The sequence below is a fragment of the Kwoniella newhampshirensis genome, chromosome 3 (genome assembly GCF_039105145.1).
Source record: "Kwoniella newhampshirensis strain CBS 13917 chromosome 3, whole genome shotgun sequence".
Taxonomy (NCBI): Eukaryota; Fungi; Basidiomycota; class Tremellomycetes; order Tremellales; family Cryptococcaceae; genus Kwoniella; species Kwoniella newhampshirensis.
Genome location: NC_089957.1, coordinates 356,175 through 370,636, shown reverse-complemented (window position 1 = coordinate 370,636; position 14,462 = coordinate 356,175). Strand labels below are relative to the sequence as shown.

The 14,462-nt window shown below is 49.9% G+C and overlaps 7 protein-coding genes across 7 annotated transcripts; 5 read left to right on the top strand and 2 right to left on the bottom strand.

Annotated features, from left to right (window-relative positions):
• Positions 1-1,912: 1,912 nt before the first annotated feature.
• IAR55_001488 (uncharacterized protein) lies at positions 1,913-4,221 on the top strand (the record flags this gene model as incomplete). Its single annotated transcript, XM_066944615.1, has 9 exons — positions 1,913-2,016; positions 2,083-2,172; positions 2,229-2,320; positions 2,377-2,896; positions 2,952-3,483; positions 3,545-3,618; positions 3,675-3,762; positions 3,830-4,014; positions 4,077-4,221. 9 exons carry the CDS (start codon positions 1,913-1,915, stop codon positions 4,219-4,221), a joined length of 1,830 nt encoding a protein of 609 aa, XP_066804538.1.
• Positions 4,222-4,867: 646 nt separating this feature from the next.
• Positions 4,868-6,817, top strand: IAR55_001487 (glycerol-3-phosphate dehydrogenase (NAD(+)); the record flags this gene model as incomplete). Its single annotated transcript, XM_066944614.1, has 12 exons — positions 4,868-4,911; positions 5,051-5,147; positions 5,271-5,427; positions 5,501-5,571; positions 5,675-5,858; positions 5,958-5,992; positions 6,059-6,152; positions 6,221-6,340; positions 6,417-6,469; positions 6,520-6,559; positions 6,618-6,637; positions 6,695-6,817. 12 exons carry the CDS (start codon positions 4,868-4,870, stop codon positions 6,815-6,817), a joined length of 1,038 nt encoding a protein of 345 aa, XP_066804537.1.
• Positions 6,818-6,973: 156 nt separating this feature from the next.
• IAR55_001486 (uncharacterized protein) lies at positions 6,974-8,413 on the bottom strand (the record flags this gene model as incomplete). Its single annotated transcript, XM_066944613.1, has 7 exons — positions 6,974-7,042; positions 7,103-7,125; positions 7,200-7,231; positions 7,307-7,498; positions 7,658-7,886; positions 8,041-8,098; positions 8,219-8,413. The coding sequence occupies 7 exons, from the start codon at positions 8,411-8,413 to the stop codon at positions 6,974-6,976; spliced, it is 798 nt and encodes a 265-aa protein (XP_066804536.1).
• A 302-nt stretch (positions 8,414-8,715) lies between these two features.
• IAR55_001485 (uncharacterized protein) lies at positions 8,716-9,890 on the top strand (the record flags this gene model as incomplete). Its single annotated transcript, XM_066944612.1, has 3 exons — positions 8,716-8,949; positions 9,069-9,369; positions 9,559-9,890. 3 exons carry the CDS (start codon positions 8,716-8,718, stop codon positions 9,888-9,890), a joined length of 867 nt encoding a protein of 288 aa, XP_066804535.1.
• Positions 9,891-10,110: 220 nt separating this feature from the next.
• Positions 10,111-11,012, bottom strand: IAR55_001484 (uncharacterized protein; the record flags this gene model as incomplete). The annotated part of the gene is made up of 3 exons (XM_066944611.1): positions 10,111-10,217; positions 10,294-10,438; positions 10,563-11,012. The coding sequence occupies 3 exons, from the start codon at positions 11,010-11,012 to the stop codon at positions 10,111-10,113; spliced, it is 702 nt and encodes a 233-aa protein (XP_066804534.1).
• A 291-nt stretch (positions 11,013-11,303) lies between these two features.
• IAR55_001483 (uncharacterized protein) lies at positions 11,304-11,991 on the top strand (the record flags this gene model as incomplete). The annotated part of the gene is made up of 3 exons (XM_066944610.1): positions 11,304-11,525; positions 11,621-11,696; positions 11,819-11,991. 3 exons carry the CDS (start codon positions 11,304-11,306, stop codon positions 11,989-11,991), a joined length of 471 nt encoding a protein of 156 aa, XP_066804533.1.
• A 359-nt stretch (positions 11,992-12,350) lies between these two features.
• IAR55_001482 (uncharacterized protein) lies at positions 12,351-14,388 on the top strand (the record flags this gene model as incomplete). Its single annotated transcript, XM_066944609.1, has 8 exons — positions 12,351-12,789; positions 12,893-13,110; positions 13,236-13,451; positions 13,560-13,800; positions 13,885-13,958; positions 14,020-14,045; positions 14,104-14,242; positions 14,305-14,388. 8 exons carry the CDS (start codon positions 12,351-12,353, stop codon positions 14,386-14,388), a joined length of 1,437 nt encoding a protein of 478 aa, XP_066804532.1.
• Between the last annotated feature and the right edge of the window lie 74 nt (positions 14,389-14,462).

The following is a 14,462-nucleotide window of genomic DNA, read 5'->3' as shown; positions in this document are numbered from 1 at the left end:
GCCGGCCGAGGAAAAACAGTTCGAACGTGTTCAGAGTGCTCTGGATCGATCTGACTAGGTCAAGCAAGCGAAGGTCGCTAGTCTCGTGTCGGGTTCCATCGATGCAAGCAGTTGACACTTCAGGCATATTACCTGTCCAATCTTCCGATCTAGACCTGCGCGGACATAGGAAGGATCCATCTGACCATGTTCGTACCAGATTTGGCCTAGAGCCTTGGTACTGTAGCAGCATCATAAGCTGCGTACGACAGAGTGCCGGCTGTCAGTCAAACATCCTCTCAGGGCTAGGGCAAGGCGTGGGCCGGTTCCTCTCTGCTCATGATGAGTCCGAATCCATACGAGGTAGGAACACGGTGTTTGTTGTCGTTACTGTAATAGCTTGGGTGGAATCAATCCGTCCTTCTCGCGTTCCTCTCTGTAATACCTCGTAATTGATCCCTGGAACTCTGTTGTCTTTAGTTTTGTTTGTTCTCGTTGTCGGTTGATTGTTTTGTTGTTTGTGCCTTCTGGCTGTGGGGTAAGTTATCATCATTGATCATTGGAAGGAGCGGGTGATCAGGGTCCAATATCCCCCGGCTTTGGCGTTTGCTTTCTTTTTTGTTTGTTTGGTTGTTTGTGTCCCATCCCACCGACGCCTCTCGTTGTTTCTGTTTTCTCCGTCCTTCTTGTTCTTCTCCTTCCTTCTTGGGGCCTATGCTTCCTTACGCTATAGCGACAGGAGATGATCAGAGCAACCCAGATCCGATTTACTCAGCTCGATCACAGTGGTGTCGCACAAGCGCGGAGCTTACATTTCACCCTCTCTTTCTTTTCCTTCGGACCATCTCATTATGATATGGCCCGCTCTGTGGTGTCTACTGGGAAAACGCCTCGGTCTCACTCCTGGAGGAGCACTGCTGGATTGTGCTTGCAGCTCATCGATCTGGACGATCATTCGAAGACAACTTGTGAACCACATGACTGCTTGAGAGTGTCGATGGTTGGATAGCATTCCCTCACCGGCATTAAGCTCGGCTGTCACTCATAGCATTCTTATGGTATGGAACGTCCGATGTACTGTTGTGACTGTGCACTTCCGACCTATTGTCTTGGTCATTGTTGTCGTTGGGTAATGTCTTGCTGCACTGACTACTTTGTGCAAGTGCTGTGTCTCGTTCCAGTAATTGGCCAACCAAGCTTGTCACATCCAATCGCGAACAGCCCACTTCCAAAAACACCCATCTCTTTCATTGGCATGATGTCACTTGACTTGTGTACTCGACGATAACAACATCCAACGACGAGCCTTCTCTCTCCTCACATCTCCTTTTGACATCTTCCTACCTCACCCGACATCCACCGATTCCACGACGATCACTGCTCTCCTGTTCTTGAACCGACTACACCACGTTCTTTACCTGCTTACGCTCATTGACTGCTACCATAAAACGAAATACAAAAACGTCAACGACAACGACAACCCATCCTCATACACAACAACGTCTATTCAATTGCCATTCCGTCCAATCACCAGAGAGACACAGCCTCGTCCACACTCGGACCTACCTTCTTGTCCTCGTGACTTCTCGATCATTCTACTCTCGTCATTACGTCCGTACGCCTCCGACTTCGAGCCACCTAACCCCACAACAAAACACAGATTGACATTCTTGGACACCTTGACCCAATCACCTCACCCGCATACTGCCTCCTCCTGATCATCACCATCACACCTCAGAACGCCCAACACTTCTTCTCCTTCTTCCAAGCTTCCTGGATCAAAGTTATGGTATTCAACTAGATCTACCCTCCAACATATAATTCACTTTTCTATAGTACTCAAAACACACTCTTTTAGCAAACAACGCTCTTTCTGCACACCCACACCCACACACATAACTCATATCCCTTCGCCACCTTCGCCAAACAGACCATGCGTTCACTCACTTCAATACCATTACTGCTCTCCTTATTAGGGGCAGTGGAAACCGTTCACGCCGCCACTGCAGATCAATGGAAAGGGAAATCAATATACCAGTGAGTCTGTCTCATCTGTCTGTCTTTGCAGGAGAGGTCTGAGTGCTGACTCCTTTGGCTTCATAGACTGTTAACAGATCGATTTGCCCCGCCATCAGATACAGCACCAGCACGAACATCCCCTCTACCATCAACCTGCGATCCAGCATTACAAACGTGAGTCGTCCCATCTTTTCCGATGTGCTATTCATGGCACTGATGCCACTTGGCAGGTGGTGTGGCGGTACATGGTTGTCTATCATCGATAAACTGGATTACATCCAGGGAATGGGATTCGATGCCGTTTGGATCTCTCCAGTCAGCCGTGAGTTTGGCCAGTCAACCAAGCTCGAACACGACTGACCTCGTCACCACTGACAGAAAATATCGATGTTTACACACCATACAACTATGCCTATCACGGATACTGGGTCAACGATCCGTTAACCCTCAACCCTCGATTCGGAACTTCCGACGATCTCAAGGCCCTTTCAGCCGCTCTTCACTCTCGAGGGATGTACCTCATGGTCGATGTGGTGGTTAACAACGTCCCAGGTCTCACGGTGAACGATACGGAGAGCTCGAAGACGCTAGTAACGGATGGATCTAGATGGACCGACCCGTCAGAATTCCACCCTCAGTGCTGGATCGATTATAGTAATGCTACCAGTATCGAATACTGCTGGCTGGGAGACGATAAACTGCCTCTGATGGATGTCAACACCGAGAATCCGACCGTCGTCTCGACGTTGAATAGCTGGATTGGGAACTTGACTACCACATACGGTATTGATGGTTTGCGGGTGGATGCGGCGAAACACGTCCCAGGTCCTTTCTGGACAGATTTCTGTAAAGCTTCGGGAGTCTTCTGTATCGGTGAGGTCTATGGAAGTGACATCGCGTGAGTGAAAGAGTATCAGGCTGATCCGCCGGATACTGACTAACGCTACCTGCAGGAACGCTGCTAGCTACCAGACCCAAGGATACATGGACTCTGTTCTCGGTTACCCTCTCTACTACGGTATTGTCAATGGCTTCGGTACACCAAGAGGTAACATGTCCGCATTCGTCGATATCGCCTCTCAGACTCTTGCCAGCTTCCCCAACCCAGGTCTGTTAGGGAACTTCATCGAGAACCACGATCTGCCCAGATGGCGAAATGTCACCGCCGACGCTCAGCTGGCTTACAATGCCATGGTCGCTCAATTCATGTTTGATGGTTTACCCGTGGTCTATTTCGGTCAAGAACAAGACTTCTCGGATGGTGCCGCCGATCCCTACAATCGAGCGGCATTGTGGCCATCACAATATGCCAATTCGACGACTTACAACCACATCAAGAAACTGAACGATATCAGACATGCGGTCATTTCCAACGGGACGTCGTTCCAGGGAAAGAACTTCCTCGATTCGCAGACGAAGATTGTGGCTAGCACAAAGACGGATGTGGCTTTTAGAAAGGGACCACTACTGGCCGTTTTGACGAACGTGAGTGGCCAATGAACAGCTTCACTGCCGGAGCGAAGTGCTGACGCGTGACTTTTCACAGCGGGGAAGTCCTAGCGAGAGTCAAGCGTTTGGCGTGCCCACCAGCGGATGGAGCTCTCAGTCCAGTGTCATCGAGTAAGTCTTCCCTTATTCTATGAGCCACGAATGTCTGCTGACGTCCGATTCGTTAGCCTCCTCTCGTGCAAGCAATACACTGTTGGTTCCGGCGGGGCCATCTCCGTGTCATACGCGGCACCAGGATACGGTGGAATGCCATATGTAAGTTCGCCGATCGCTGTGTTGAGCAGCGCTGCGAAGGTGCTAACCTGCGTTGCCTCTTTCGTAGGTCTTCGTCTCACAGATGGATGCTCAAGCGTTGAAGCTCTGTGGTAATGTCGGAGTTGCGACGTACGTCTCTGCAAATTCGACAACCTCAGCCAAGAGCTCTGCCTCGATGGAAATATCATCATCAGCGACCCTCCCGCTCGTTTTGGCGGGATTGATATCCCTCGGACTAGGTGCGATGTTCGCGTGATCAAAACGATTTTCAAATCGCATAAGCTCGTTTGCATGTTTTCAAGCAAAAACATAAGCATAGGCACTAGCATTGGCATGGACATCAGCATCAGCACACCCTTCATCGCATCGAAAAGCAAATCTAACTGGATTTCCGGATCCGTCCCTCTTCGTCTTTTCGTCACTCTTTTTTTGGTCATATTGTTGGTCTTTCAGCACTGAAATAGTTTGATCATGTTGTAGCTTTATGTCAGTAATGAATAGGGATGGTCATAATCTGTGTTGCGGGTGTGATCCACGACATACCAAGCGTCGCCGCGAGGAGAAGCTCACCCACCAGAAGGATGATCTCCTCCGTCACTCCAGCCATATAGCGTTTTCACTCTCGAAGCCCCATCTGCAAGCGGATGCACAAGGACCAGCACAGGCATCGCCAGGCTACAGCAAACCCCCCATGCCATGCATACCTTGTCGGCTTATATCGGATGAGAGAAACGAGAGTTCTGATCGTGTGAAACAAGAGGTTTGATAACGGTTAACCGGTAATGCGTTGAAAATCACCCCCCAAAACGTGGAGATGCCAAGTTCATCGTCGTCGTCATACATTTGGGATCACCCCACAACGATCATCAGACATTTCGACCTACAGCTACTTTCTAGCATTTCGACATCGCTTACAACCTTCTTTCCAAACCACCATCAACCTCGTTTCGGATCCGCCATAACGTCGCTATTCACTCTCATCCCATCAACACGAGCAACTCGCTCATCTCTCTTCTCCCTCGCCGCCACCTCCACAGCTCGAGCTCGTGCCTGTTCTACGGTCACGCCCTTTCGACACTTTTCGATCTCTTCTAACAACAAAACAATGGGCGGTAAAGAGAAGGTTGCAGTGATAGGTTCTGGTAATTGGTAAGTAGGGATCGAGATTCCTCGCCCTTCTCCTGATCTCTGCACTACGACGGCAGCCCCCGCATACATACAAGTCTTCGGAGGGATGCTCTGAGCTCTGCACGATCGAGCTGGACAGTGCTGATGTCAAGATGGCCAGGGGATCTGCAATTGCTAGATTGGCAGGGTTGAATGTCAGTAAACACACCGATGTGTTCGAGGATTCCAAGGTGCCCATCTGGGTCTTCGAGGAAGATGTGAGTGCACTTCCCACCGCATTGTCTCTCCGGAAACAAAAATCAGGACGATTCGGATCATACCCTTCATCATTAGCTGAAATGTATATATGAGCTAATGTACGAGTCGCAATCATTCCACAGTTCGAGGGCAAGAAGCTCACTGAAGTGATCAACGAGTCCCATGAGAACAAGAAATATCTTCCAGGGATCCAGCTTCCGGAGAACGTGGTGGCCATTCCGGATATCGTGGAGGCTGTTAAGGACGCTACAGCCTTGGTGTTTGTCATGCCTCATCAGTGTGAGTGCGCGTGCTATGATGTGGCGCAGTGCTTCGCTCAAGGGTTTGCTGGCATCGCACGACACTACTATAGTCCTCGCTAAGACATTGGATATGCTGGAAGGCAAAGTCAGCAAAGATGCAAAGGCCATCACCCTCATCAAGGTGAGTGCCGTTCTGTCCTTTCGCTATCTATATCGCACTCTTTCTCGAAGATACCTGACCTCTCTCTCCGGACTGACTCGGCTATCATCTTCACTTTCCACAGGGCGTCGATGTCAAGGGTGCGGATATTCACATCTTCGCAGATGTCATCGAACAGCGTCTCGGTATCTCGACTTCAGCTCTGAGCGGTGCCAACATCGCGAACGAGGTCGCTAAGGACACGTTCTCGGAAACCACTATCGGGTACAGGACAGAGGAGGACGGAAAGTTGTGGCAGAAGTTGTTCCGTACGTGATATTTCAGCTCAGCATCTTACCATATCCACATCCAGAGACCGGATATGTGCGCGGTCAGGGCATTGCTGACCTATTCTCAATTTCTCGTAGAGACACCCAATTTCCGAGTCCAGCTCATCGATGACGTGAGTCTTTCTTCTGTTATGCTCATTGATACACTCACTCATTTGTGATCGCCCATGTGTTCCTAGGTTGCCGGTGTTAGTCTTTGTGGAGCTCTCAAGAACATCGTCGCTGTTGCTGCGGGCTTTGTGGACGGCTTGGGCTATGGTGATAATTCCAAAGGTGAGCATCAGCTCACAGAAGTCAGTTTGCTTTGACACTGTCTTCCCAGCTGATATACCTTTGTACAGCCGCCATTATGAGGATCGGTCTGTTGGAAATGAAACACTTCTGTCAGGAGTTTTTTGAGGATGTCAAGGAGGAGTCGTTCCTGCAGGAAAGCGCAGGTATAGCTGATGTCATTACGTCCTGTAAGTGCGCTTGTCAGATAGGACAAGACTGTCTTTATCACGAGCTCTGTGAAGCGGTTGACTGACGTCGCTTCAGGTTTGGGCGGCAGAAACAAGCGGGTTGCTGAGGCTTTCGTTAAGGAGAAGAAGGTATATTGAAGTTTGATACAAGCCTGCTTCCTTGCTGATCAACAACACAGCCCTTCGACGTCTTGGAAAAAGAGATGCTAAAGGGCCAAAGTGGGTGTGCAGTGGTCTTGCGTGATATGAGACATCACTGACGTTGACTTCGTCGCAGAACTTCAGGGTATCCACACTGTACGTTTACGGGATACACAAGGCAAAGGCGAACCATACTGACAATGTCCTTCGCAGGCAAAGGACATCCACATTTTCCTCAAGGAGAAGGACCGATTAGGTGCTTATCCCTTGTTTGACAAGGTTTACCAGATCTCCTGGGAGGACCTTCCTGTCGAGAAGCTTACCGAAGGACTGTGAGGTGTGGGTAGGAAGATGAGTGAAGCAATGAGCAAAACAGGGGGAAAGACAGATACATCAAAACACTAGAAGCATTCTGCATGTTCATAGATGCCGAGAAGACGTATGCAACAACACATTGATGGCAAGCTGCTGTCTAGGTATACATTCATCGTATCATACTAATTGCCGGAAAGTCAAACTAATCCGTCCTTTCTTCACCTTTGGCTCTTTAGGTATCTCGTGCTTTAAATGTCCAAGTCACTGATCAGCGCTGGAGAACAAGGACGATCATTAGTGACTTACCTTCCAGAACTCTTGTGTGCGACCTGGAATGTGCATAGTGTGTATGATCAAGAGGTGCCCACATCCGAGAAACAACGGGAAGAAAAATATCACTCACCTTGCATGACCACCAAACTCCCGTTTCCCAGTCTACACAGTACCAAATATCATCAGCCACTATTACCCATCCGGTCCGCTATTTCTGGTCGGTATGGTGACACTCACGTCCACTTCATGTTCTTCCTCCCGTTCAGTTCCTTCTCAATCTGTTCCGCGGACTGGGATCCTACCTCAAACGGTGAAGACTTGTTTCGGGAACCTGTCTTACTCGGTAACCTGGGCGACATGATGAATGTCCGTTCGGCTCCCAGACTGACACTGGCAATGACTAGGTTGTTGAGATTGTCTGAATGTTTTCTAGGGTCATAAAGCGTACATGTCAGTCAATCCAAACAGGTCTTTCCTCCTCTGCCTCAGCCTCAGAAGTTTCAGTTGTGCCACAACGTCTCTCACTGGTCCAGCCCAGCAGTACACTCATCAAACTACCACTACCACCACTTGACGCCCCGCACTCACCCAATATACACCCCCCCATCATCATACCGATTCAACATGACATGATTGAACTTGACCTCCAACTCTTCTTCCAATCTGATTCGTATCCTCTCCAGGACGGGAGGGAACGGATGATGCATCGTTATGGCGGAGCCCGAGTATGACAAGGTAGCATTTGATGTGGTAGAGTATGCTGCGATTCGACGTGATTGAGGGAATGTACGACCGTATATTTTGAGTGTGGGCTGATCTGAGATGCGATCGATCGATGGAATGATCAGCTAGGTGTGATCGTGGAAGTGGCATGAGATGTGACTCCGACTTACACCCTGTTCGCGGAAGGTGAAGAAAGTTGTCAGCTGTCTATGTCGTCCATGAGGTTGGATACCAGATGTCCAGCTCACAGGTGTCTAATCTCATCAAATCGTCATACCATTGTTGAGCTTCATCCACTGCGATGAACTGAGAGGCAATCAGTTCAGATCAGCCATCATTTCTGCTCTCCTATCAGCACCGAGGCTGTACAGTCACTTTGCTCTCCCACAAACGCCATGCAAGATATCAGGAAGGACATCGACCCACCTCCGGCTGATAGTATACGTCCCCGCCATACCCCATCCCGTCAACTTTCCATCGACTCACGAACGACGGTAATGTGACTTGTTGAAACTCGTCCGTTGGCTCGTGCTTCCCTTTTCCGTTCGACTTGCTCTTTTTGACCGGCTGATCTATCAGATCAGATAAAGGCGAAGAAGCAGCTCTCCGTCTGGGTGCCATCTTGTCGGATCGCCTGCTGGGACAGACCAGAGAGCACAATCAAAAGAGAAAAGAGGATTGATGGCGATCTTGGAAGAGTCTCCGGTTGCTGGTCGGATCGAGTGGAGGTTTCGGATAGGTAGAAACCCGGGCACGGAATCGCAACAAAATGTTGAAACGGAAAAAGGAAGGGGAATCTCGAATCGATTGTATTCTCACACGACAGAGGGGTCTGCTCGAGTAGTCAAGTATACTCTGTGGAGACACCACACAAAGCAGACGCACAACGCCAACAAGTGGACACCACACGGACACCCACCAAAATGTCTCTCGCCGACTTGGCAGAATCACCCGACCTTCCTGCATCATCTTCATCTTCATCTTCATCATCATCTTCATCCCGATTATCATTGACGATCCCCACATCCCTTCTCATCTTACCGACCACCGCGGCGCTTATCGGCCTTTCGATTGGCGTTGTTCGAGGTGGGAACAGAGCGAGATTGAGGTTCTTGGCTGAGAATGCACATCGTCAACCTAAGACTGTACAAGGCTGGGTGGGTGATCGTTGCTTCTCCTTTTACCTCGTAATCTCAACCCTCATCATACGTGGTCTCCGAGTCAAGTACACCGTTCAGTTGTGGTAGAGATGTGTTGGCTTACTGGAGAACATCAGTACTTCTACACTAAAACTCGGAATTATAGAGTATTCTTTGGATCCCTTCGATCAGGTGGGAAATACGCTTTGGGTTTAGGAGGGGCTACGGCAGGTTATGTCCTCGTTGACGAAAGTTTGGGGTGGGCGAGGGAACGCATGTTTGGTGCGAGAGGAGATATACGACATACAAAGCTCCGTGGAGACGAAGAGGACGAGGAGGATGGGGTGTATAGGAAAGTGGGATGGAGAAAGGGGGAGGTGATGTGGGAGGATGGGGCTGTGGCAGGGGGCTTATTAGGTCTAGTCGTTGGGACCGCTTGTAAGTGGTTTGTTGTCTTCCTTCTACCATGCCTTGGGCAGAAGGACAGATTATGGTAGTAGGCAGAGGGAAGATGGATGCCACAGTCGAGTACGGTGGAACGGTGGATACGAGGAGCACCACGGGCACAGGAGCGAAGAGCCGAGGTCAATTGAGCAAACAAGGCTGATCCATATCCCCACCTTGCAGACCGACTTCCTCGACCCCTGTTCATCCGTTCTGTTCTCATGGGCACAATACTGGGCGGAACCACCTCAGCTATGCAGATTGCTCAAGCCCACATTGGCAAATTACGCGACGAACAAGAACGAGCAGAGAGAGCAGTAGCAGCATCTGACTCAAATGCTAGTACCGCCGCCACTGCTTCCATCACAGAGGAAGTGGGACCTGCGTTAGTAATGGGCAAGGAGCCCGAGCCTGAACCCTATGAGTCTGCGGAGGTGACGATGGCGGGGGTATCTGGGGACGTGGAGGAGGGACGAGATTGGTGGACTAGATTAAAAAGCTATTTTGGAGCGTGAGCGAATGTATTGGCGCAAAGAGTGGACAAGGTATGATACATGCATGGGTTTCGACTAGATCGCATTGTGTACAAGTGAAAAAAAAAGAGAAAAGAACGTCGAAGGGCAGGAAGTTCGACGGAAGGACGTATTGTGACGGGTATATGAGCGAACAACGGAGAAGCGTGAATGCAGAAGCAGGTTTTCGACAGCCCAGCCGATTGTCGTTGAGGTCGACGACTCATGCTGTAATGGGGGAGGGCTCAATCGGAACCGCAGCCTCGGGCGCAGTAGTTGAGCCAGTCGTCGGTTTCGACGTCTTCGCCTCTGCGCAGACATCGCCAAAGTCTGCAACAAAAATCATAGACGATTAGCAGCCTATCGTCTTTACAACAACGACGTGTGCAGTAGAGAGTCAACGTACCTCTGTTCCACCTTTCGACGATGTCGCTTTCGTACAGATCGTTGTCTTTCTTCGCCCCAGCTGACTGTCCACCAGGAGTTGAGAAGGCCCCTCTTGCGTGGTTTGATCGTCTTTTGGAATCGTATTTGCTTCGCTTTTGGCCAATCTGTCCGAAAGCCAAAGATCAGAAACTGCTCCAACTTCCATGTCTGACACGGAATTCAAAGGGGAAATGGCCAAGCCTCGCCAACTGAACGCAATGCGATGGATGGTGGGGCACTCCCACTCACCTTGCTACTGGTTCGCGGATCCAGCTTAGACAACAAATTCAGTCCCGTTTCCACAAGACCCGCCTGTGCTCCACTTCCAGCTCCCGCTTGATCTATCTTCCCTGTCCCGACGTGCTCATCGTCTCCACTATCTGACGCGGGTTCCATATCCATTCCCATACCTTCATCACTATCCTCGTCCTCGATCAAAACCCCCTCTGCCTGTGCTGTCCCTTCATCTTGACTATTTCCAGAATCAGAAGGAGTGCTCGATGCCCGACCTTGAGCATCGACAGAATCGAGATCCATCGCGTGGCTCGTACTGGTTGCGAGAGGGTGGGGCAATCTATCGCCGGCGAAGGCGGTGGTGGTGTGGTGTTGACGAGTGGGAGAAGGAGATTCGTCCTCGTCTGGTTGGAGAGAACGTTGTGGAGTATTGTTGTTAGATGAGGGTGGCGTAAGATCTGCCATGGTGTTGTATTGTCTGCCGTTCATGAGCGTACTTCTCGTTCTCGTTCTTTGAAGAGCGAATGTGAAGACAAGGTGCCCATGGGCGGGAGAGAAAGAGGTGAGTTACGTTTGAGTTGTCCGAAGTGGAGGCCGGTCGGTGCCGAACGGGTACTTGAACCACAATGTCTTCGTAGCAGTAGTGGTCTTTCACTCTACGATAGCATCGGTATCACAACTAAGCATCAGGTCAGTGGTGATAAGCAGACCAACGCTTGACTCCACCAAATCTTGCATAGAGCAAACTTCATCAACATGTCGGAATTGCGACCTCAGATCAAGATTCACCATACAAACCTTCCGTCCCCACTACCTTCGTCCCCTTCGTTCCAATTCCAGTTGACCCGACTCACCTCCACACTCGTGGTTTGGGTGGGTGCAGGACCTCCCACCCAGCTGGGAGAAGAGGTTTCGATCATTGCGGGTGGGGAGAAGAAGTTGGCCAGTGATTGGAGCGTGGCGATGCCTGCGAGAGGGGTGAGTATTACGGCTTTGTCATGTCCTCGGCCATGCTTCACTGTGCTCAGCTGAGTGAAGCTGGAAACACCTGCTGACACTCGTCCATGGCACAGAACATACCGGTCACTGCTACACCGATATTCAGGTCCGGAGCCTCAGATATCGCTCTTCCAATGTCTCAACGGCTGGGTAAGTCTCGTCGCAAGCCTGCGACATAGGTCGACACAGTCGAAAGTTGACCATCACCCCATCTATCATCATGATCTAATGTATGTATTGACAACTTGAGCTAAGTCCATCATACTTTTCAGCTCGAAAATTCCCTTCCAATCAGATCCACCTCTCGCTCTCGCTCCCCCCTTCATTAACGAGTCAATCTGGTCCTTCATTAGATCCGTACGCGAGCAAAGTCTTACTAGCCATGGAAAAGAAGCTGGGCAACTGGTTGAGTGAGGTTTTGAAGGAGGAACGAGGGCAAGTATGATGTCTCAGAGCCCGTGCTTCCTTCCGCTTTGAGGCTGAGGACAGTCGGACGACAAAGAAAGGACAACTCATACGTTCATGTATGTATACCACGCACACTCATGTCTCATACCCCTTCTGTGACTTTATGATATTGTGCATGAACATGAATCCTCACATCCTCCCTCACATCTGAATAACGTCTCTGGGCGGCCTTTTCAGGGTTCGTTTGTTACAAGATATCGTCTCATCGTCATCAACAAATCGATCGCGTCCAAATACCGAAAATGATAAATCATCAACTTTATTTTCTCCATCTGGCACCTCTCTTTTCCTTCTTTCACCATCAACAACAACAACGACTTGACAATACAAAGCACAATGGCCGACACAACATCTTCCACTCCGGAAGAAGGGACGACCACCACTGTGATCACTGCTACCACGCATCTAACACTACCTGCTCATCCCACACCACTGACGTACGATCAACTGAACCCCAAATCGATACCTCACGAGTTCTTCGGACCCATCGGTACAGGAGCGATCACCTTCCTCGCTCCCTTATTCACCTACATCTTCTTCTTCGCATGTAACGATGCAGTAGGATGTACACCCACCTCTGTGAATGGATGGAAGGACGCCTGGAATTTGGTCGGTAATTTCCCTAGTGCAGCAGGATACTTTTGGGATGGGAGAGCAGCTGCCGTTTATGGAGTTTGGTATGCTTTCTGCATCGTTTGCTGGATGGTCTTACCGGGAGAAGTCATCCAAGGTAATCTGTTGAGGGACGGTACCCGAAAGACTTACAAGATGAACGGTGAGTATCAAGTGCATTCCTCGACCGTCTATTCGTCCTCTGCTCCTCTTTCCTTCTCTGCCTGGTCTACTAAACATCGCAATGCTGATTATCTGTGATCTAGGCCTCTACACACTCATTCTCACTCTCGGTATCTCTGTCGGAATAATCATCCAGCCAGGGGGTATCCAAGCGTACACATGGCTCTACGACCATTTCGTCCCTCTTATATCTGCCAGTCTCGTAATGTCCATCGCTCAAGCTGCGTTTGTTTACGCTTGGAGCTATCAATCGAAGGAACTGCTGTCCCTTGGTGCGAACTCGGGCAATGTCATATATGATGTGAGTTCTGATCGTCCTGCCCGTTTCAAGCATAAAGCATCATAGTGGCATGCAAATCATCCGTCACTCTAACCCCGCTCTGCACTGTTCCAAAATTGATCTTGGCACTCTTCCCACCTTTGTAGTTTTTCATGGGTCGACCTCTCAACCCTCATCCGCCCGGATTCCCCTCTTTCGACCTCAAGACCTTCAACGAGGTCCGACCGGGTATGATCCTCTGGGCAATCCTCAACATCTCATGCGCGTGTGAGCAATATGTCCGACTCGGTAAGATTACCGATAGCATGTTGCTTGTGTTGGTGTTTGAGGGTTGGTATACGGTCGACTGTTTGATCCAGGAGGTAAGTCTTCCAATTTTATAGGGTGTTACCCCTAACTTGATCAAGCAAACGTCTACATTCCTTTCTACTTTCTACCGACTGCACACAACGCTGACAATCTGACTTCAGCATACCATCCTCAACCAGATGGACATCACAACAGACGGGTTCGGCTTCATGCTTTCGTTCGGTGATCTCACATGGGTGCCATTCACCTACGGTCTTCAAGCTCGTTACCTCGCTTTCAACCATATCACTCTCGGCCCTGTCTGTACAGCTGTGATCGTCGTGATTGAGGCTGCTGGAGTCTATATATTCAGGTCGGCCAACAATGAGAAGGGAAACTTCAGAGCGGGCAGGAACCCCAAGAGTGAGTGCGGGGGAATGACCTTAGTGGTCAAACTTCTCCTGCTGGGGCGCCGGGAGGCGATGGCTGATATCACTCCGGGCTTAGACCTCGAATTTATGCAGACCGAACGGGGCACGAGATTATTGACTTCTGGCTGGTGGGGACGTTCGAGGCATCCCGTGAGTCAGCTGATGATACATGAAAAAGATCCGATTCAGCTAATCATTGCTTGACTAACAGAACTACTTTGGCGATTGGCTCATCGCGTGAGTCCTCTTGCTTTCTCAGCCAAAGATTTGGCAATGCTGATTTGACACGCTACAGCCTCGGCTGGTGTCTTCCTACGGGGTTCAACACTCCTTTGACATACTACTACATCATCTTCTTTGTCATCCTTCTCGTTCACAGGCAAATGAGGGACGATGAAGCTTGCAGGAAGAAGTATGGCAAGGATTGGGACAAGGTGAGTATGGTAGAAGCAGCTCGTTGGGTCACGGTGGGACTCATGACAATTGATCTGCTCAGTACTGCGAGCTCGTCCCGTACAAGATCGTACCTTACGTTGTGAGTTCAAAATCCACTTTGGCGGGAAAGGAGATAAGACACTGACATCTTAGACAGTACTAGAACAGCCGGTGAATGGTCGGAGTGTAGACCGGGGGTACAAGATCGATGATAGAACT